The sequence below is a fragment of the Gymnodraco acuticeps genome, unplaced genomic scaffold, assembly GCF_902827175.1.
Source record: "Gymnodraco acuticeps unplaced genomic scaffold, fGymAcu1.1, whole genome shotgun sequence".
NCBI classification, from domain to species: Eukaryota; Metazoa; Chordata; class Actinopteri; order Perciformes; family Bathydraconidae; genus Gymnodraco; species Gymnodraco acuticeps.
In genome coordinates this window covers 1076877-1100709 of record NW_022990341.1, presented here as the reverse complement: position 1 = coordinate 1100709, position 23833 = coordinate 1076877, and the positions used below count along the sequence as shown (strand labels likewise).

General features: G+C 38.7%; 2 protein-coding genes across 4 annotated transcripts; one reads left to right on the top strand and one right to left on the bottom strand.

Annotated features, from left to right (window-relative positions):
• Window positions 1–5059: 5059 nt before the first annotated feature.
• Window positions 5060–6952, bottom strand: foxe3 (forkhead box E3). The gene has a single exon (XM_034223581.1). It carries the CDS (start codon window positions 6839–6841, stop codon window positions 5594–5596), a length of 1248 nt encoding a protein of 415 aa, XP_034079472.1. The 5' UTR covers window positions 6842–6952; the 3' UTR covers window positions 5060–5593.
• A 9087-nt stretch (window positions 6953–16039) lies between these two features.
• haus8 (HAUS augmin like complex subunit 8) lies at window positions 16040–23625 on the top strand. Of its 3 annotated transcripts, none has more exons than XM_034223560.1 (10): window positions 16052–16165; window positions 16509–16573; window positions 16787–16848; window positions 17639–17759; window positions 18372–18416; window positions 18497–18600; window positions 18673–18831; window positions 19872–20013; window positions 21128–21269; window positions 23044–23625. In XM_034223560.1, exons 1-10 carry the CDS (start codon window positions 16053–16055, stop codon window positions 23168–23170), a joined length of 1080 nt encoding a protein of 359 aa, XP_034079451.1. In that variant the 5' UTR covers window position 16052; the 3' UTR covers window positions 23171–23625. The 3 variants fall into 3 exon arrangements, with proteins under 3 accessions (XP_034079452.1, XP_034079451.1, XP_034079450.1); XM_034223559.1 differs by having other exon boundaries at window positions 18324–18416; XM_034223561.1 differs by lacking the exon at window positions 16787–16848 and having other exon boundaries at window positions 16040–16165; window positions 18324–18416.
• The last annotated feature ends 208 nt before the right edge of the window (window positions 23626–23833 follow it).

Genomic DNA, 23833 nt, shown 5'->3' with positions numbered 1-23833 from the left:
ACAGACTATCACACTATCCTCCTTAGCTCTCAAAGGGTATTTATAGGAGCACGCTGATCACGTGGTCTTTGAGTCACTGTTACCAGGAACTGGAGCAAATTGCCCTGCAGAAAGTGATATTCTGATCTTCTCCTGAATCTAAAAACACATTTCGTTCAAACAAAAACTAATATAGAGATCCAGAAATACATTTAATTTAATACATTTTTCGTATGCATATGGATTCATTTTAGTTTATGTATAACCTAATTAGAATTGGAGATCAACCTTATACTGTAATTGAACAATTCATGTATTAATTAATATAAATCATTGCCCAAATAATTTTAGAATATTAATTACAAATATTTAAAACATTGTTTTCCTCTGACAAACCAACGAATTGAATCATTTCAAATGTTGTTTTATTTCTAAACTTGAGGTTGCGTGAGTCAATTAAAATGGCTTTTTCCTTTTTTCTGCAGGGTATAGTGAGCAATATCTGCTGCGATCACTTTTTTATGAAAATCCTACCAATTCTTTAGGACATAATATAAATGTATATTGAGAATCAAATGAAATCTCCCATTTGTTTTAAATATAAGCCAAATTCAATTATAAAATATCTGAAAAATAAACTCCTCACAACATGAAAGGGAGAGCCTGAAATAAAATTACTATCATTATTATAATGATCAATTTGATTATATTTGCTATTATTAGTGATAGTAAATGTATCATCATTGTATTTCTGTTGCTTTTCAAACGCAATGTTGTTGCGGAAATGAAATATATAATGTTTTTGCCTATAATCTGTAAAATAAAGCCTATAATAAATATGAAATTATCCCTGAAATAACTCTTTTTATTGACTTTTAACAAATATTTAAATGTCAGTTTATAGTTAGATCTCCTACATTAGCATTTGTTTCATTCATGACATGAACACACTCGTAACTCTTCTCTGTCCCTAATAAATGGTCTGATTTTATCCCTAAATCCCCCTCAGAGCTTTTGGCCAGCCTCCTGACTCCCGGGTCACTTCTCACGGGTTTTGTGTTTTCCTTGTCAAGAAGTCACAACACTACCCGTCTGCATTTTCTGCATAATTCCCCGCGTACACAGTCAGCTGCAACAACCTGCTCCAATCCGTCTTCGTCAGGAGTGAAAGGGCCAGCAGATGACAATGTGTAAAGTGTGTGTGTTATTCAAAGCAGACTCACATTCCAGTTCATTACGCTGCAGAAACATCGAGTTTGTGTAATACATTTACATCAGCACCCCATTCATCTTAAAGTCAAACAACAGCTTGTCAGGGGATTGGGCGTTTTATTCTGGAGTCGAGCAATTGTACATGTTTGCATTTATTGAAGGAAAAGACTTCCCCTGAGGAATCAAGTGCAAGTTAAGCATGGAACTTGTTAAAAAGAAGCCCTGACTGAACTCTGTGTCCTCCTGCCTGACCTGCCTGTCGCGAGCCTTTTAAAATCTGAAATAGACGCACTGACAGCTGCCACACACACACACACACACACACACATACACACACACACACACACACACACACACACACACACACACACACACACACACACACACACACACACACACACACACACACACACACTACTTTCCCATATATTAAAGAATATTTTTTAATTGCAATACCTGAATTCGACACATTTTTGGAGACATGGGATAAAAAACAGTTCCCAGGTATTTTATTTGGTTGGAGTAATCTCTTTGTTTTCCCCACTGTCTATAATCCGGGTGGCTAGACTTGTTGAATTATAATTCACTCTTTTGGAATATCTTTAAATATCTATAACCACTATATGATGTGACAAATAATCAATAAAATATTCCTAATATATAAATACATCATATAACACAATTATATTCCTATTTTCATTTACATTACCTTAATTATTAGGGAACTTCTTTAAAAAAAATAAAAAAAAGGTTCCACAGCTACCTGCACATTTATTCGTTCAATCTTGTTGTGAAATGTGGCTCGAAATGCATTATTTGATCGATCAGAAAGTTCATTAAATATAATAAACAACCAAACATGCGCTGTGGGATATTTAATGTTCATCAAGTTTCCAGAGGTTCAGTGGGATTTTGGCTCTTTTGATCTGTGATGTGGAGCTCTCCAGTTTTTTGGTGTTGGAGCGCCCTCTGCTGGTAGTGGAGAAAATAGATCCTGACAGTGATGGCTGTTGTGATGACAGTTAACGCCAGTGTGTTAAACATGGGCATAAAACATTCAAGGCAACTTACTGTTAATAAAAAGTAGTAGCACCATGTCAATACTTTAACAGAATATAATGTATGTGTCTTTTAGTTTTTAAATTGTGTGATGTATATGTAATCACGAAAACTGACATTTTGATGTAATTTGCTTCATGGGCTTCAAATTAAGTGGGCCAGTGGTGGAGGAAGAACTCAGATCTCACCTCAAGTAGGCCTAAGTACTAACGCCACACTGTAAAGATACTGTGGAACAAGTGAAAGCCCTGCAAACAAAATGTTTAAAGTACGGAATAATTAGGTATATAATGAGGTATTTCATTGAAAAATACTCAATACAAAGACATTTCTAATTTAACTGCTATAATGGCCATACATTTATTTAAAAGCAGGATTTTACTGTCTTTATCTGAGGTGATGCTCATTTTGAGGGATCACCTGCAATTTAGCATACAATGTAATCATCGATAAATTAATTATTCTTTCCATTGATCAATTTAAGATTTGTTTGTGATAATATTAATGTGACTAGTTTATTGTCAAATTGTTGCAGTGGGGTGAAAAGTACAGAATTAGTCGGACAAGTAGTGCAGTCTGTGGCATGTAAACAAAAGACTAAAGCAAAGTATCTCAAATGTGAAGAATTTGATAGTGCATTACTTGGCGGCAGATTACATTCCATGTGACAGTACATTATATTAAATAACACCATTTCAAAAATACTTTTATTTCAGTATGAGAAACTAAAGCAGATGTAGAGCCTACCTTTCTCTTTTATTCAAATGCTACAGCTGCCTCTTTGCATAAAGGTTATACAGTCAAGAACAGTTTAATAAGTCTACCTGATCTTCACTGCAAGCTGCCACAAGAATTCCCTGAGTGAAAACAGTCAGGCTGAACATCTTGCTTTTGCTGCCACCTGGTGGTGGAAAGCTAACACCTGTTATCTTCATTTCCAACTTGTTCTGAAAAACCAGTTGTTTTGCACAGAAGCAATGAGGTTATGCGCTACTCTTTAAATGTGATTCTGCTGACATCGAAATATCTGTAAAGCTCCCAGGTCATGAAATATGTGTGTATACATTGTCAAATGCAATCAGGCTTCAGGGTCTTTACTATAAGACCGTGAATCAAACCAATCTACGTCTTGTATCCAAATATTTACTTATTTAAGAAGCTCTTTTCCTGGGCTCCAAAATCTAGCCCATAATTGTAAACATACTGTATACGACATCTCCTTTGAGCTTTAACTGTGTCATATTAAGAAAGTAATTCAATTGTTCTACACATTCATTGATTTGTACAATCACGTTGCCTTAATTAATCATCTTAGTCTTGAATTGCAGCTATAGACTAAAGGGCAGCAGCAGGGAACAACATGAACCTTTACACAAACAATGCTCGATCATTTTCTGTGACATCCCATCAGCTTCTTTCCCGTGTTTGGTTATATTAGTCATGGTCAGGTTAACCCACCAGGTGGCCCTGAGGCAAATGTGTTCCATTTTCCTTTTTATATTTGTGCCATGGTTCTGCAGCAGGTGGAGTGACAGTCTGAGTTCACTTGATTTAACACTTTGCATATGAAACAGTCTTTACACTGGAGGTGATTGACTTCAGAAATGTCAGCATTACCTCCATCAGTCCTTATGATCCACAGTTTGAGTTCAGTTTAGTTTGCGAGTGTCTGAGAACCGAAAATTACACAGGCAAATTAAATGTCATAATATTGTTGAATAATTCAAAACCTGAGCAAATACAAAGTCAGAGCTTTTTTCATTTTAAATGACATTAAATATGTAATAGTGTTCCCACTCACTCACTCACTCACTCACTCACTCACTCACTCACTCACTCACTCACTCACTCACTCACTCACTCACTCACTCACTCACTCACTCACTCTGTCTTTCTCTCAACATCGTGATGTGAACACATGTTAAATAATAGATGATTAAATTGTTGATAATAGTGAACAATGATTAGATTTGTTATTTTTGAAATGATGGATGACACATCTTGTCCAAAATCCATCAATCCATCATCCATCAATCCAAAAATATTTTTGGCAACATAAAACTGACAGATAAAACATATATTTCAAAGGTACAAATATTCTGTAAATATATAACAGACAAGTTAAATTAGTTAATAGAAGCTGAATAAGAACTTTATATATCAATGGATTTCAAGGAATTCTTTGTGAGGAGAAAACCACTATAAGTGAAATTATGATAAAGACTATTTAGATGTTAATGACTCCAGTCTGTAAAAGTGATTATTAAAACCTGACACGGATAATGACTTCAACAGGCAAAACGTTTGATACTAATGAATGTAATGATACTGTCCCTTTTTCTAGATTATCTTTGTGTCTAATTGTCTATTACTTGTGTGTAGTTTGGTCTTAAAACCCATACACGTCCATTAAAAACCTTTTGGCTTTTATATTGAATCAAATTGGTGTTTGTGGAAAATATCAAAATGTAAAGGTATATATATACATTTCTAATCTTGTGGTGTTTCACTAAGAAGGTTTTATAATAAAAAGTAAACACATGACTCTTACAGTTTCTTTGAAATTGAAATACATATTTAGGAGCTGGTTTAGTCTTGAATATGTTTACAAAACAATAGTGTAATACAATCTGCTTCTAAATTAAACCATTAATCTTGTAATTTTGACTTATGCCTATTCATTTAGTAAAAGTTCTACTACTACTCAAGCTATACATTGACTGCTGTTGCACTAAAACCAAACAAGATCAATACAGTGTTTTTTATTAAGAAAATCATTTCAATGATCGAGCAAAAAAGACAACATAGATTTTTCTGTAAAAATGAATTTATTTCAGGCGACCTGTCGTCTACAATAACACTCTTTTCTTTCATAAAGTTTTTTATAAATCAACAAACTATTTACATGGAAAACAGCAGAATTAAATTGAATGATAAAGCAAATACATGTAAAAAAAACGTACTCTAAAACACACAAAATAAACGAAATGTGGCACAGTAAAAATACATTAAACTCTGACATACAGTCATGGAATGTGTCAAACGGATCTAAATGGCTTTAAAACAGGAATGTTTTATCATGAGGCTCGGTATTGTGTCACACAATGTCTTTCTTTCTTATTATGGCGAACTAAATATCACCGAATCTCTCACAGGAATGTATAAATCTGCCTTTTACATGCACAACAGAAGGCCATACGACATTTTGAAAGGCCTTACGTGAGGCTTTGATATCCTAATAATATTCTTCTTTAAGTTTTTACTGTCCTATGTTTTCATGGGGTCATTGGGCATATTTCTCTAATATTGATCTATAAAAAACAATAATAAATTAGGATTTTCTTCACATATACCGCTCTAATCCTGACGCGAAGTTGGCCTGCCTCATGTAGGAGTTGTTGTAAGAGTTCATGGGGTTGGAGAGGCCCAGCAGCTGGTCCGTGTGCTCCGCGCAGGACCCGGGGCGCAGGGCCGGCAGGGACAGCCTGTTCCCGGAGCAATACACCTGAGAGCTGCCGGGGGAGAACCCTGACTGGGTCATGGTGGGCAGGTTCGGAGGGGAGGCCGAGGAGGAATACGGATACCCTGCGCTCAGGTTGGAGGAGAGATTCCCACTGTTTCTGCTCAGCATGTTCCCCGAGGGGTTCCCAGCCTGGTTCTGGAAGCAGGCAGACGGGTCGGTGCCGGTGACCGAGCAGCTGGAGGTCATGGTGCCCATATCCCCTCCTCCTAGTCCCATCCCCTGCAGCCCCTGGGAGTTGAGGTCTCCCCCGGACTGCTGGCTGATGATGTTGTCGATGCTGAACATGCGCGGCTGTCCCTGTCCGGAGGCCTGGTAGTGGTGCAGCATGGCCGGGTGCGGGGAGGTGGCACTCAGCTGGGAGCCGTACCCAGACCCGATCCCTGCATAAAGGGTGTTTGGGTATGTGGGCCTGCCCATAGGAGTCGGGGTGAAGGCGCTGGAGCTCTGCATGTACCCCGGGTAGGTGCTCACATCTGTGCGCTTGAACCTCTTCCTCCTCCTCAGAAAGCTCCCGTTGTCAAACATGTCCTCAGCAGCGGGGTCTAAGGTCCAGTAGTTACCTTTACCTGGCCTGCCAGGCTCCCGGGGGATTTTAACAAAGCAGTCGTTCAGGGTGAGGTTGTGCCGGATGGAGTTCTGCCACTTCTTCGAGTTCTCCCTGTAGAAAGGAAACCGTTCCATGATGAACTTGTAAATGCCCCCCAGGGTGAGCTTCCTCTCGGGGGAGTTGGCGATGGCCATGGCGATGAGAGCGATGTAGCTGTAGGGAGGCTTCCCCCGCTGCACCGGCCTTTTCCTGCGGCGGCTCCCGGTGGGCAGGTGCTCCTCAGTCTGCCCTAAAGCGGCTCCATCCTCCGTGTTTGGGCTGCTGCCTCCCCGGGGCTCGGACTTGATCAACACGTTGTCTTTTGACCGGGCCTGCAGCATCAGAGGCGGGCTAGCCTGCAGCGGAGAGTCCAGGCTCACGGTTGGAGACATGACCACAGGACTGGCCTCCGCAGGCGAGTGCTGCGTCTCAGCGGTCATGTTACACATGCCAGAGAAGTAAGAGTAATTTGCCAGATTCATAAAAAAGCCAGTTTGATAGTCTTCTTTCGTCGAAATAAAAGGAGCAAGTTATGTGCGTAAAGTTCACCAGAGTCTGGTGTCCTGCTCCGTGCTGATGGTGTTTGGGTGGTGTGTGTCAGTCCAGGTGAGAGGAAGGCGTTGACAGTTTTATAAAGTGAGGAGCGAATGACGCCACTGGCTCGCTGGTGACGATGGAGGCAGGAGGACAAAACCCCAAAGATCATTTTAATTTGACAGGAAAATCACATGACCTCACAGTTGTGCAGTTATGGGTATTTTTCAAAATTAGAGCCAGTTGTCTAAAACGTACCCAAATATTATACTTTAGTAAAAGTAGCAATACCACAGTGTGGAAATTAAGTACAAGTCCTGCATTCCAACTCTTGATTAAGTTAAAGGACAAAAAGTACGAGCATCAAAATATACATAGTATAAAAAGTGACATGACTCGGTATGCATAATTGTCCATTTCAGAATCAAGTATCATCAAATGAATTAATCATGCTTTAATTAGTGTTTATGTTGCAGCTGGTCAATTTGGAGCTCTTTGTATGTACTCCTTAGTAACTTAACTTATAATAATATATCTAAATGTATAAGTTCATTTATATTTTGTATAAATTATTCTGATCTGCTGGTAACTAAAGATGTGAAATACACAGGGAAGTTACCTTTACCATGTTGTCAATATGTAGAAGTATAAAGTGGCAAAACATGTACAAATATTTCCAAATTGTACTTAAGTACTGTTTTTGAGGTAATCCAATCCAATCCATTTTATTTCTATAGCACATTTTAAAAAAACAGAGTTGAACAAAGTGCTGTACATCAACAACTGTATAAACATAGCATAAATACATAAAAAATAGACAGGACACGAAACAACCCAGATCAGAAGCCACAGACTGAAAAACTCTCCTGACGTAAAAACAATACAAAACACTAGTAAGATAAAAACCTGGCCTGTAAATGCCAGGGAAAAGAAGTGGGTTTTTACTTCAGGATCCGTAAGATAACTATAGTTGTACGTATAGTTACTTTCAACAACTGCTTATATCATACAGTTAATGTAGTAACTTTGCACTCAGATGCCTATTAAAGGTATTTTAGGATTATGTAACTAAAAAACACTTTATTTGAAAAGGTCAGTTTTTTTCAGCTCACTGTATATAACCAGTGGTGGGTTGTAAATAAAGTAAAACATGGTGGTACTTTAATAGAGTATTTTCCCGTTAATACTTTTAGCCCTTTTGTAGTCATGTTTTGCTCCACTGCTTTTATTTGCCAGCATTAATTACAGGCTACAGATTTAGGTTATTAATTAAAAAATTGATATTAGGTAGAGTGGTTCTCAAATGGGGGTACGCGGACCCCTAGGGGTACGTTGGAGTACTGCAGGGGGTACGTGAGATTTATTTTATGTTAATGAAAGAAAAAGTAACGAAGTTTGAGTGGTGTGGGTTTTATATTAACAGAGTTACACATATTTCAAAACGCGAAGTGTTATAACTGCATAACGGCCTTCCTGTCACTGAGAATGATAAAGATCCTCAGTGAAGCACAAGCCCATGTTTCTCACTACATTGTACAACTATTAAAAAGATCAGTTCAATGCAACTAATGCCATCTAAGTGTTATTGCATGATGTTAAAATTGGTTTGCCATGAATTTAGTGATGGATTGTAAACATTTGAAATGTAGCATTTAAGTGTTTCTCAGTTACAATGTTGTTGTTTTAATAAATCAGACTCTGATGGTGCAGCGCTGTACTGTACCTCTTTATAGGCATTTTGTCCCTAACAAATTGTTTTTGCGCTGATCAGGGGCTACTTGGCTGAATTTTTTTTCAAAGGGGGTACATGATTGAAAAAAGTTTGAGAATCACTGAGGTACTGTAGATCATAAGAAATTGGTGAAGTGTCAAACGGGTTATTTGAACATTATTATGAATATATGTTAGCGTTTGAGGCCCTAACAGAGATGCACTGATGACCCCTTCAGTGTCTCGCTGCTCTCTCTGCCTCTCTGTATATCCAGGGCAGAAACAACACTTACAGAGCCCAGCAGCCAATCCACCAATTGAAAAATAATAACAAGCCACTGAAAACAAGCAATTGAGCTATCAAAGCTTTTGGGGAAGAAAAGTAAATATCCCCTCATTTCATTTTCATTTTTGGAAAGTGATAATCAAACAGTGCTGCAGCCAGAGAGAAGAAGTGTTATCTTACGGATCCTGAAGTAAAAACACCGTTCTGCACACAAGTGGTACGCAGACAACACCCTTTCAACACAAGCATGGGATGGTGCTTCTAATTGATTATTTAGGCAAATAGAGCGTTGAAGCTAATTACAAAAGGTAAGATACACAGAGGGGTGACCTGCTGCCGTCACTTTACATGTCACCATGGAGACTGATGTGAGCGATACGATGTCTGGACTGAGCCCAAAGCAGACTGAAAATATCCTCATGCTGCTTAACATTTGATAACAGAAGGGCAACACATCAAAGATGGCATTACAGCATTTTGGATATCTGTAAAAATGATGGTCTTCTCAATGTTCCCCCTACTCTGAGCTAAACATCTCCACTTCACCAACACGTTCACACGCCTGACTTTGTGTCGTTCCTATCTCCCATACATTTTCCAGAGGGATGTGTTCATATAACAGTCGTAGCCTGATTTAATTAAAAAAATATCATTCCTAAAATGACTCGTTTATGTCTGTCAATAGTATTTTCTGAATCATGCACTGATACAAAAATATATCTAAAAACCATTGACTCTAATATTAAACATGAAATATGTTTCAAGGTTAATGAATAACTAGATAGAATTTACATATTTCAAACATTATTAAGAAAACTTTAAATACAAAAAAATATGTTCTCAATGCAAGTAACACACTTGGGAACTTTGTGCTGATGTGAGTACATATTTTAACCCTGTTCTCCTAGAGAATAGTGTCTGCCCTAAACACCTTTGGGACAGCACAAAAGCATTTTTGGCCACTTCTTATTTTTCACCACAAAACCATATATTAAGTTTTCCAGTTCCTTACATTATATTACATTATATTATCTGTCATCGATTTGCAAAAATAAAACTAACTAAAAACTAACTAATTGTGCTTCTCAAAGGCCTGATATGAAAATAAACGGTGGCAATAATCAAACCAAAGTCATTAGTCATTGCCGCCCACTGCCTTACTGGATGTGTGTTTCCCTGTCATCCTCACACTGCCAACACAATGTTCCCCCCCCGACACACACATACAGATGATAGGTCGCCCCCCTCCCCCCCCTCCCCCCAGCCGCAGCTCAGACAACACTAAGCCCAGCTAGCTGCTCACAGCCGGTGGCTAACAGCTTCAGACAGGCGTGGGAGCGGCTGTATCCAAGCAGGATCTGGCCCCAGAGCTGCCAGGTCAGGCAGGACAAACAGGGGCTCAGGCCAGGAAACGGGCCCTCTGCCTCGGGGCCTGCGGCCTCTCCATAATCCCCTCTCCTCCTAAACACCCCCCAACACCCACCCCACCCCACCAGAGCCTCCTCACACCTCTCTTCACCTCTGCACTCACTTCACACTTGTCACAGAAACTGTACATCATGCACCATCATACACATGCATTTCTTTGAAACAATGAACACATTGCTTTAGCTTCACCCCATGTATCTATGATTAGAGAAGGGCTGATATTTCCCCCCTCCTTACCCAAATTATGATGATACTTCTGCACCATTGGCGTCTACATTAATATCGGTAAATTCATAGGAAAGAGAAAATGCCCTATTTCTGCTTTATCACTAATACGTTCTGGTCTTGATTTGGTATCCCCTTATGCAAAAGCTAAAAAAGAGCCTTATACAACCATTTTAATGGTAGATAATCATCAGTGTAGTTACAGGCATTGAGCAGGGATTCCCTAAAGTGGAGCCCTGCAAATGTAGGTTCATATTTATGATAATAATTGTCACTTGGCGTGTTTCCATCTCGCCATTAAGGTTCAACCAAGTAGGTTTTATTGTCCTATCTTGAGGTAATGGTCCCTGTTTCTTTATTATGGCCTGAGTTATACTTTAAAGTGAAACTTGTCGACAAAATATGCAATGTCAAATTTAATGCAATATTCAAAACAAACTATTCTAAGAATGGATAACATTTAAAAATGTGTAGAAGAAAGAGGTTGTTTTGCACATGTTTCATATCGTGCTTCAAATATATCCTGCATATATTTCTCTTGGCAAATAGCCTGGACTTGCTATCACACTAAGCATTCAAAAGTACATTTAGAAGTTCTACCTTCAACACAAACGAACAGAATTTCTAAGTTAGTTGTTTTATAGTGCCAAGGCATTTTCACTCCATCTCCTGCAGATGAATACAGATTTTATCGTAGGGTCTAGTGGAGAGGTAAACCTATTAGGACATACGTGTAAAACACAGTGATTGGAAGTGTCAACATGCTAAATGAAAGCATTCAAACAAGACCAAACAACTTTTAACAAAAGTACAAGATGTGTATGTGTTTTCATTAATTCCGAATGAGTTGAATACAGGTGTGACAGTTTCAGAGGAGAGCAATGTGTCCCCTGACATATTCACCAGTTTTCAGTCAGATGTAAAGTCTCTGTTGGTCTCTGGTGTCAGTTGGTCTGCTCATCCTCTTTTTGATGAAATCCTGAGAAATATCGAGGGACAGGCAGAGTTGCTGAGCAAACACTTGGTATCCATTCATTCGCAAAGTGGCTCCAGGGGATGGAGAGAGGGGGGGCATGAGAAAAAGAGAGGGAATAAAAGAGTGAGAGAGAGAGAGAGAGAAACACAAGAGAGAGCGCAACCTTTTTCTTACTCAAGCTCATCAAGTACGGGCCAGGGCTCCTGAAAACGCAGGGATTACTGCTCACTGCTGCACGCTACACTGCCCTGCTATAGCACCGCACACGGTTCACACACACACACACACACACACACACACACACACACACACACACACACACACACACAAACACACACACACACACACACACACACACACACACACACACACACACACACACACACACACACACATACACACACACACACACCAGTCATGCTTGTTGCTGCTCATCATTCTCCAAAAATTCGCAAAAAAGCACAATTTTAAGACATTCATAAAAACCTGCTTCACTACTGTATTCATCACATAAGGTATAATGATAAACATACAGTAACTCTCATTAAAATGTAGTGTCTTCTTTCCCCTCAATTTAATTATATTATGTAACACTTTGAGGATATACTCCACATAAACAAATCAATGAAATGCATCCTACAACTGCACAACTCAAGTCAAATTTGATTGTATCCAAACTTATCAAAAAGCATTCCTTGAACGATTGTATAATAACAAGAGCAATGAGCAAAACACACATACATCTAGAGAAGTGAGATAAACTAGATACTGTTTTATCAACAGAAATAAAACACACAAAATACATATAATGAGAGTTGTACAATACATACACATGAATCAATACAGTAGGAAACGTAGCAAGATAAATAAAAAGGACGGACATGTTGATAATTATAGTTTCATGGTAGACTTAAAGAGGTTAAAGGCTGATAAGAAATGTGTCTTGACTTTACTTTTGAATTAGGTAGTGTCTCAAATTTGTAAAGGAAGTAATCTATTGGTGAACATGAGCCTTTGACCTGTGCTTGAAGATGCATGTTCTTAAAGTTTCTGCCTGAACACACACCCTTTACTGCCCTGAAGACACATGTAGGAAACCCCCCAGCCTGCAGCACTGCAGCTCAGAGAAACTGCAAGGTTCCTCCACAAGACTGAGCTCCCAGCAGAGGTCAGGTCCTGTGAAGATAAGCACTGTCATTAAATATAATTAGGAAGTGAGCGACACGTGGACGAAGCGGAAAGAAAGCTGGTCATCTGATTGAGTCTGCAGTGTTACAATTAGACTATTTATCACTGCAATATTTCAGGTTATGTGGACAAAAATACAACCATCTCAACTGTAGTCCACTCTTCATACCTCTTATTTGAGGTCAACAAAAGTGCAATGACTAGGGTTGAGCTACATAACAAAAAAATGATAACATTACAGTTTAGGAGATTGGTGTTATTTTCTCATCTAACTCTCGGCCACAAAGTCAATCCATCTTCTTCATGAAAATGTCACTCTATCTTTGTACAAAGCCATTTTTTCAGTGTTAATAACTGTTGGTTTTCATTGAGGAGTGTTGTTTGCATATTCACATATCTATTTTATTGGTTCTATGTCCTATATATATTCATGTTGCACTGTTGGAGGAGCCTGTGTCTTTGCCATATGTGCACATGGCAATAAAGCCTTGAATCTCTTGAGTCTTGTTGACTTGAGACACATGACAAAAATGTGATGCCATCAAAAAAGACTTGCAACTCGACTTGGACTTTAATGTCTCCTAGCTTCACTAGAAGACACTTGATCCCTTCCCCCAAGCCCAAAGAATAAAACGTACATTATTTTAGAAAGTTAGCCACAAACCAAAAAGTCAGCAAGTCATCAATTAATTCCCCACATTCACTACGTATAACCAACTGAACAGCATCCAGTCAAAGTTAGGGAAGAGAAACATGATGAACGATCTTACATTTTCTGAAATAATACTAAAAATGGCATTAGGCTACATTTGTTGACAAGCACACGTTAAGGACACTCTCAGTGCAGGACTTGGCTCGTGACTAAGAACTTGCAAAACAATGGCTTTCTTCCACCTCTGTTTTTTTATAAAGCTTTTGCTACCATTCAGACATACCCAATGTGATACACCCAAAGTGTTTGGGTTTGGAGATTTTAAGAAGGGATAAAATGACCAGCAGAGCTGCCCTGATAGTCTGAGTGTTAGAAGTAAACACTGTCCTAATGCTCCACTTCATACCAGCTTAACTACTTTACACTGGGAGCCTCTGGTTGACAGGCTGGGTCCTTCCCTAGCTTCTCTCTAAACAAAGGGCCGCCAAGACGTGGGCAAACAGCGGAAATCATACACCTGTCTGCAAGGAGAGCTGAAGTTCTTTCACAGGCAAAAACAGTTGAATCAGATGTAAAGCAGTTCAGATATCCAACCGAATGCTGCAAAATCTCCCTATAAGGTTGAACGTATGAGGCGTTGTGTTTCTGCGGCATTCCTCTAAGGCTATGTGGACCAGACTGGCAGACTGGGTAGTCATGAGTAACATTTACCGCAAAGGGTAGAAGGTCCGGTGTGTGGGCTGCATGGGTGGGTTGTCTGTGTGTGTGTAGTCATGTGTACATACATGCGTTACGAGACCTGAAAACAACCTTCCTTTCACCTCATGCAGAACATGAATTGAAGCCGTCTCATCTTGCCATTTTAACCCCCCTAAAGTGTCTTCAAGGGGCAAAGCAGAGTATCAGTGAGGTCACGGTGACATAGGGAAATCCTTCGTTAGACGTCAGAGTTTCGGAGCAGAGAGAAAGGCAAGAAAGGAGGGTTCATAAAAGAGACAAGGACTTTCATTCAGCGACTCCATGTGTCCTTGTATTGCCGTCTTTCAACGTGCTCTTCTCACTCGTTCACTTCAGCTTTTGCCTTGGACTGGATCCTGTCCCTTACCCTAAAGAAAAGTAAAAACAGAAACCATATCAACAATAAAACACTTATGTTTAATCACATATTTTACAGACTGAATCCTTAACTCATTCTTTCACGCCATATGCACATATCACTATAATCAACGCTTGTTTTCCACCTCAAAGGCAGCTATTTGTCGTGGCATTGCTTGGTGGTGAGAGATGGACAGCCAGCATGCGGACACACAGCCTTATTACTCTGAGAGAGAGAAGAGAGCAATGATAAGACCCGGCCTTTACACATACTGATAGGTATGAGCGCACACACACACATACAAATACAGGCATGTATTTGTGAGATATTTGTTTGAGTGCCAAGCCTAAGTGTTCAACCTTTATCATGAAAATTCATTAAAGCAGGAAAGGTCAGAATAAAACTAGTTTCAAAAGCTGGATGTTAGCCAGCATACACTCTTTAATTCAACAACTGTTTATTAGATGTACATAATATTACGCAACAGCTATGCAGGTGACATTCCTATGCAAATAATCAAGCCAATATTAAACTCTGCACAAATGTGTGATATTTGTTAAAAGGCAGCAGTACTCTTTCTCCCTCTACTCCCGGTGGTTTATCCATCCGTCTGGAAGGTAGTTGCTTCCCAGTGTTTACCACTCAGATCCACACCCTCTCCTCTCATTGTCCTTCCTGTTGTCCGAGGCCAGCTCAGACAGGCGGGATCATCACCCATTATGTTCTTTAAGACGTGTGCACACAAACAAACAGTAAACTCCAGGTAAGAGAACCTGCTAAGTAGATAGTCACACACACATTTGAAGACGTATACATGCAACCAGATGCACACGAGTTGGTATAATCCTCACTGTTTACAACAAACTGTTTTCATGTTCTCCCATGTGAGTGTGATGGTGCTGAAGTTTAAAGTGTTTCACAGATGCAGTTTAGGTGGACGCATCTCTGTTATCCTGCTATAATCTGTTAACCTGCTCAGTGTGTAAACAAACTTCCAATCCTGCATTGCTGGTTGGGATCGCTGTTCCCACCTGATGACACTGACAGGGAAATAAATGGTAAACAATATGAATAAATGCATGTTGACTTCTGTCGACACACAGGGGAGACATAATATGTTATGTAATCTGTACAGATTGAAAGTAGAGTTGTCACATAATGTGTGTTGACACCGAGAGCAGAGAAGACCCTTACACCCATCTAGTGGTCTCTAGAATAACTGTAGCTTTTGGCATATCTTGTACTCAATGCAAAGCAGCTGCTGCATTCATTATACACAGATAGTATATTTTGAGGGGCTTCCCCTCAGAATTTGGATTGAATAGTAACACCTGTTCAATATAATGCAACACGTTCAGTATACATAAATTGGCCTGTAATTGTTAAGGTCACTGCAGAAAAAGGCTAAACTATGAACTTCATCACTTTATCCCCTATAGGTTATTATGTTTGAAGAAAAAAACCTTTCAAACTAAATTGACCTTGTTTCATGTTTTTGTATGGTAAAAATACGGTGGCCGGCCACCGTATAAAAATGGTGTCTGTCACAAACACAAATAAGAAGAAGAAGAGCGGAACCATTGATTCACGTCTTGTTTATGCCGGTTGACAAAACTGGCACACGGGCGGTTTGCTTCAAAAACATTATGGCGTCCAGAAGAACATCAACAGCGCCGAGCTCTTTCAAAAGTTCCCTAACTGACACTAAAAGGTAACTACATTTCTCATTGTATTATCCTTTCTCGTATGTCTTTCTTTTAAGTGAGTGCCGTGTAATTTCTAGTTTTATTTTTAAGCTATTTTAAATGACACGCTATCATCTGCTGTTAACCAGAAACGTCACTGTTTCACTACTTTAAACTCACAAAAACACTACAAATGTTAATACAATTGCACACTTTAAAATGTAACAATAAGTGATGGGTAGCTTGGAGCTAACATTATAGCTTAGCTTCCGGTTTCGCCTGTTTTCATAAAAAATGGAAAAAAAACGATAATTTTCTAATTTCAACATTATTGAATTTAACTTGTACTTTTTATTCATTTGTTTTCAGCTCGAAAAGTGGCAGCAATGCTGTTAAAGTTACAGTCAGTGGACCTGAAAAGAAACCTGTTAAAAGTAAGCATTTGCATGGGTTCCCGTTGTTAGTTATTGCAGCACTGCTGTCATTTATGATAAATTGTCACAGCAGCAAAGTGTGCAGTTAATATTTCTGTCCAACATTTCCTCAGTTATATAAAGCCCTGCTATGTGCTGTCATCTTCAAAGATTCATAATATTCAACCAATTTCTTTCTTCTTTTTTATTGTCCATGTCTTTATCAATCTTTAGCAAGTGGGAATGTTATCAAGTCTCGCTATATGCAGTCTGCTGAGAAGTCATCTATCTCAAAGGTAGTGCTATCTTCCTTTGTCTTTAATTTTTTAGTTTGGATGTAATGATGTGTTTCACACATGCTTATTCAACTATGTCAGCCATTGTTACTTAGAATATTGAATGCTGCCAATATCCAATTAATGTCTTAAAGGTCCCCTATTATACTGTTTTTCATCACTATATTTAATAGGTCTCATATATATATATATACACACACACACACACACACACACACACACACACACACAAAACATGTCTCTGAAGTGTTTGGCTCCAAACACCAAACAGATCATTGCAGCATTACCCATAATCCCCTCTGTTTCAGCCCTGTTTCCAAAGTGCTGATTCTCTGTCTGTTACTTTAGATGAAAATAAGGAGCCCCTCCCCACGCCCCTCTGAGAGACATTTGGTTACAAAGAACACAATGGTGCTCTAGGAGGAGATTCAGGTGATAGGTGGCTGGGGGGGGGGGGGGGGTTACCTTGGTTGCTGATTGGCTAATGGTTACACAAGACAAAACATCGTTATGACATCATAAAGTGGCCAAAATCTGATCAGCTCATTTCAGACAGGTTTTTATATAAATGGATCAGGAGAAAAAGAGAGTGGGTCTTTGTTCCTGAAACGTTCAGAATCTCTTTACACAGAGGGGACACATGTTGATGTAGAAAAGACATGAGAAAGTGGATTTTGCATAATAGGTGATCTTTAAATTATTAGTTAAATTATGCAGTTCAGGTGTCTGTCTGTTTACACTGCTGATATTACGAATTAGTAGCTCATTGCACCCCTATGACCATTAACAGAGTAACTCACTGACCAACGAGTCCTTTGCTGTGCCGCTGAGGCCGTCCTCACCTAAACCCAGTGGAGTCAAACCAAGAGTGGGCACCCCCCCGAGACGCTCCATGGCCCCACAGGCTACATGTAAGGCCTTCCTATGTTCATAACTGTGAATTAAACAGATGTCATGACAAATAAGATCAATTTTAATTGTAATTATGTGAATTTTAATCGGATAGTATGGTTATTGAAGTGTTCTATAGCAGCATGGTGTATCTTTCCAATTTGAAAAGACAGATGGATGAGAAGAAAGCTATGAATTAGGGGATGGGCATGATTATTCGAATATTCAAAATGATTCAGGTATTTGAATGAGTTATGAATATTTTGTATTGTAATACAAAATATATTTTTTTATGTGAGGGTTGCCTAAGTTGATTACATATTATCAAATTGATTAATTAAATATATACGACAGTGCCATTTTAAATATCTTAAGAAAAATATCAAAGAAAACTTGGTTTGGTTTCTATATGTATTTGAACATTTATTTCTTATTACAACTTTTTTTCTTTTTTAAACATTTAAAAAATGTATAGGATATGTTAACTGTTTTTTGGGTCAAATATTCAAGTATAAATTTGCTCTCAAATTCCCATCCCTAACATGAATAACTCCAGCATGTTGTTTTCCTTGTGTCCTCTGAAGCTGGGCCTTCATTGCTCGGTAGAAGTAACTTGCAGTCCACTTTCTCAGATGGACACTGCTTCCAACCAAATTTTGACATTTCAGTCATTAAAGGTAAACCGATTTAAACATGTTTGACGTTTTTTTACAAATAAGATGACAATTTTAACTTTTTTTTTTTCTAAAACTCTCAGAGAGAACAGTTATGGAAAATGCAGCAGAGCCCGAGAGAAATCCAGAGACAGAGAAGTTTATCATTGAGATGCAGACATTCCTGCTGGCCTATCTCACAGCTGAGGTGAGTTTGTCCAACTTAGTGTACATTTGATTTGCTAAAGCAGTTTGAGTGTCCCTTAATCTTTGTCTTCAGATGGAGAGCAACACTGCAAAGCTTAAGGCTGCGGCAGAAGCAAGGATCCTGCAGGAGATGGAGGAGGAAGAGGCTCTGTATAATGAAGTCCAGGAGAAGAAACGTCAGTACCTCGTCATGGAGAAGGACAGGCTAGCGCATGAGCTACTAGATTTACAGGTCAGGATATCATCTTATTTTGTAATTACCTTTTGAATTGTGTCCCGTCTTAAAAATGTTATTAAATGTTGAGAAACACTTTAAAATGTCCATCTAGTAGCATTTCACATTTATAACTGTAGACTTGGTGCTGTTGCAAAGTCATACCCCATTGAGGGTCATTGGTTTATATCTGAACCTTCGCAGCGGCTGGCCCTAGGCTCTGGAACAGTCTGCCCCTCCATGTGAGGTCGGCCCAGACCCTAGGGGTTTTTAAATCCTCACTGAAGACACACTTCTTCTCTCTGGCCTTCTAGTGAGAGCTGAGTACGACACCTGACATTTCCTTGTGTTAAAAAATCAATTTAGCGAAAATGAAGCCTATTATTAAACGGCATTTTCCAAGGTATTACATTTTGTAGCTTGTTTTCAATAAGTATATAAATTGTCCAAAGAGGTTGTATTCTACAGTCTGCCTGAATGTAATCATTGCGTAGGTGTGTAGTGTGATTCTGTGTAGTTTATTTATGGCATCCCGTTGGATTGGACGTCATCTGAACAGGACATCGCACGCTCACTGCTTGATAGCGCGAAGGTCCGTTTACGCCGGTTGTTAAACAACATCGTTTTGGGGAAATGCAAGTCTGCGTCCAAATGGTTGGAAGATAAGGAGGAAGGACAATCAATACTGTATATAGTCAATGTGAGGTAAAGTGTGTCGCCAAGGTAACCAGTTAGAACTCAAAGTGGAGATGAGGTCTTAAAATGTACGGAAAGGGTCTTAAAAAAGGTCTTAAAAGGAATTACATTTGACTTCAGGATTCCTGCATATACCCTGTTATTGTAGTAAAGTGTTTTTATTACATGTACAGCACTTTGGCTCGACCAAAATCGTTTTTAATTGTGCTCTATAAATAAAACTTGATTTGATTGATAATGTTTTAAGTAGAAAAAACAGCTGGAGAATATCTGGTTTTAGAATTTTCATTTTTGTGCATTGTATTTTTATGATAGTATTAGTACATGATTCTCATCCTACTAATACTTATATTTTCCATCAGATTGCTGCTCTGACTCCTGTGGCAGAAACTGCCAAACAGTTCGCAAAGAACTACAAGTCCTTCGCCTCAGCTGTCGACACCACCCGCCACGAGCTGCCAGTGAAGAACTTCTACATCGACGGGGACAGAAAGGAGTTTCTAGGTAGTTACTAAGTTTTAAAAGCTCAAAACAACAATGTCAACGATAAAAGAACAAAGATGAAACACTCAGTAACATGAGATAAATAACACCTTTAAAAACGATAATCTGATTCTAAATAGATCAATATTAACCGATTTAAATATCTGATGGCACCTTTCTTTAACACAGTCCTGTCTACTTCACACCTATGAGATGAGCAAAACAAATACAGAAATCTTTAATGTAAATAGAGTGGTGCTGTGACGCGTCCTAAAACCCGGAAGTGAGTTAGCATTTTACCACTACGGGTTCCCTCGTCTCAGAGTCAACAGGATCTCTCCATAGGGTTTTGGAAAATAGCTTGAAATAAGGTCTGTGGTTGAAACACATTTAAGAGACGGATCACGTTTTGTTCTACGACATTAAATACATCAGCAGTGACCCCACTGGTGATTTCTGAAGAGTTTACGTGTCTGAAAAACGATGGTTGTTAACAAGTGGCTGAATAGGACTACAGAAGTTGTCGAGGACGTTTTACGTCATTACGCCGAACACGTAAAACACTCCTCTAAGTTTGTTTGCCCTGTTCTGCTTGAAAGCAAGTACCTGCCTCCTGCAAACTGTTAAAACAAACGCTTCAACTTGTACAATTTAGAATCTGTATTTTTGAATATGGATCTTAAGTTGGCGTGACGTTGAAGTCGTGCGACCCTGCTGTAGTTCGTTTAGCATAACGTTAGCATTTAGCTTCTGGCGATTAGATTTATGATTATAAAAGTAGGGTGGAGATGATCCGGCCGAACAAAACGTGCATTTATCAAACCAGTTCGTTTTCCACAGACCTTATTTCGAGCTATTTTCCAAAATCCTATGGAGAAATCCCATGCACAGCTGACTTCCGGGTAAACACGTCATCCCTGCACCACTCTATTCACTAGTGTTATTTTCACTTTTTACAGATATTACTGTGCTGTAGGAATGTAATGCTCATAGAAGTTATCAGTATATTAAAACAAAAAGAATGTGCTTCTTGACATTTTTGATATTCCATGTTACCTTACCATGTGATTTGAATGTTGCAACTTGTGATACATGTTATGTAATAATAATGTCAACCTGTACTCACCCATTTCAGATAAATCTGAGGCCTGCCTGAAGGTGAGTGAGAAGCTGCTGGAGCAGTGCACAGAGGGAGATCAGAAGGACACCAGCACTTCTCTAGAGTGCCTCAGAGACATGAAGACCACATCAAAGGACATCAGTCAGCAGCTGTCGGGGTACGAACATTCAGAGACAGACATTATACAGAGAATGTGTCTTTGGGAACCTGGTGATGCTGTGAATGTTCTGTTATGTGCTATGTTTTGTTCTTGTTTTTTTCTTCCCAGAGGATTTTACTATATGGCTCTGTTTATGAAAGTCTTCTTTAAAGATATATTTATATAGCTGAAACCCGATAGATCCTTTACTTTTAAAGAATTTATCCTATGGCGCATATTCAAAAGGCAAGGCAAGTTTATTTACATACAAGGGTGTAACTTTGGTTTGAGAAGTGGGAGGGACACAAAACAGGGGTCCTCCGCAATGAAACATTTTCTCGATTTAATTCCATTTCCTGCCTTTCTACAAATATATTAGGGACTATGGTGTTAACTAATCCAAGAAAAATGTGTAGTGTAGCAAACTTATCTAGTATCCTATCCATGTGAGCCTGTTTTATTTGTGATGACCTCACATACTCCGGGGTCCGGGGGCATGCACCCCCGGGAAGAACTGTATATATTCCAAAAACCATTAGAATATGCTCATAACAAATCATTGATAAACTCCTCTCTCCTATCTTTATTTTACCTAGTCTGCATTATTTCTTTTTATTTATGCATATTTGACTAATCACTCTCCTTTTAAACTGTGTTTTGAATTTTTTACTGACATTGGAATGAGTTCTTAACTTATTTTGAACAACTTTATTAAATGGATGGAAATATTTGTTTACAAAGATGACCAAACCATTTGAGACCCAATGAGATAACTTAGACTAACGTTTACAATCTAATCCCTCAGAGTTCTTTAGCTCACTGAGCTGACGTTATCTCTCTCAGTCCGACAGAAGAGGACTCTCCCTCTCCTTATTGTTGAAACAGCTTCTAATCTCCGTTAGCTCCGAGCTAGCACCAGATGCTAACAACAACCCCTGTAACTCTGTCTCTTTCTCTCTCACAAAATGCGCTCGTGCCACACACACACACACACACACACAGATGCTCCTCCGTGACGATGACCGCTTGCGTAAAAAAAAAAAACACATTTGAAAAATGGCGAGGACATGTCCCCCCTGTCCCCAGTGGAAATGATGCCCATGTCTACATAGCACCTTTCAACACAAGGCAATTCAAAGTGCTTTACAAAAATGAAAGACATTCAGAAAATGGCATTTAAAAAGCAAAGATAATAAAAGAAACATTAAAAGAGAGAAGACATGAATAAAAGTTACAGTGCAGTGTAAGATATGAATTGTTCAATTAAAAGAAGCGGCAAAAAGAAAAATACATCAATACTTTTGACCATGTGAAAGTAAAATTCATTATATTAAAAATAATTAATAACAGTGAAGTTAATGTACGCTGACTGCTATTTTATATTAGGCTTATTTTAAAGCTTCTGTCATCAAATGGTCCGTGAATACTACAAGAACGTCCTTGCTGAAATAAAACTATATTCTTGCTCAGACCACTGATTTTACAATACAAATAAAATACGACGTGATGCATACAGTTTGTGCTACTGTTACCGCAAGACTTCTTTTGGTGGAGTGCCTAATGAATTGTTTGGAATATGTGTTTCCTCATGTGAGAATCTGTATCGCTTATAGATGAGTATTGACTAATCAATAGTCATCTAACCAAAGGAGTTGATTAATGGAAGACAGCATTTTGTTTTGTGACAATGAAAACTCTGACTTAGGGCTCAAATACCTTACATATACCTTTTGTGGGCGATCCGTTTGGTTTCCTTTTTATTCACACATTGGTATTTTCTTCATTTTTCCAGCACATTCTCAGAGCTCCTGGAGGTGTCTTCACTCGTCTGCCGCCATACAATAAATGTCCATCAGGCCACGGAGGAGGAGCAGCTCGGCCCTGCAAGAACCCTGAAGCTCTATTGCCCCAAACCGTGAAGAATACCCCACAGCATGGGATACACGGAACAGGCACTTTGGATACCCCCCACACACTCAGATTTCCCCCGTTGGCATGTACATGTACTTTTTTTTGTTTATGTTTGTCTGTTTCTTATATACTGCTTGATTTCTTTGTAGCTGTATTATGATATTAAAAATGTTGAATTATGACTGTTTAATGGTCGGTACATTGTTCATAAATACACATATAACATGAACAGTCAACATGGGCATACAAATAAGAAGCAACTCATAAATGGAAAACCTTTTCAAGTTTTGTTTAATATACCTACATAAAAAAAACCTAAATCTGAAAGGAGTCATGGTTATTGGTTAACTTATTACTTACTTAGATTTGGGAACAGTGTTAAGTTTGTGTATTTGTTTTGTCATCCATCCCTAGCTTGTGTTTTCCAATTGAAATGAACATTAAAGTGACTTGTTTGACACGTTTTTTTTAAATGGTGATTCAATACTTTGAACAAAGATCTGTGAGTCTTTAACCATAGCCATCTTAGATATAGAGCATTTTTGTTTAATTGTCTTATTTACGTACCTAAATAGCATTCAGTGTAACAACATTTAAGTATTACCTTACTTTCCATTTGAACAAAGAAATCACACAAAGTCTGATTTTAATACATTTTAAGATGGAATAAA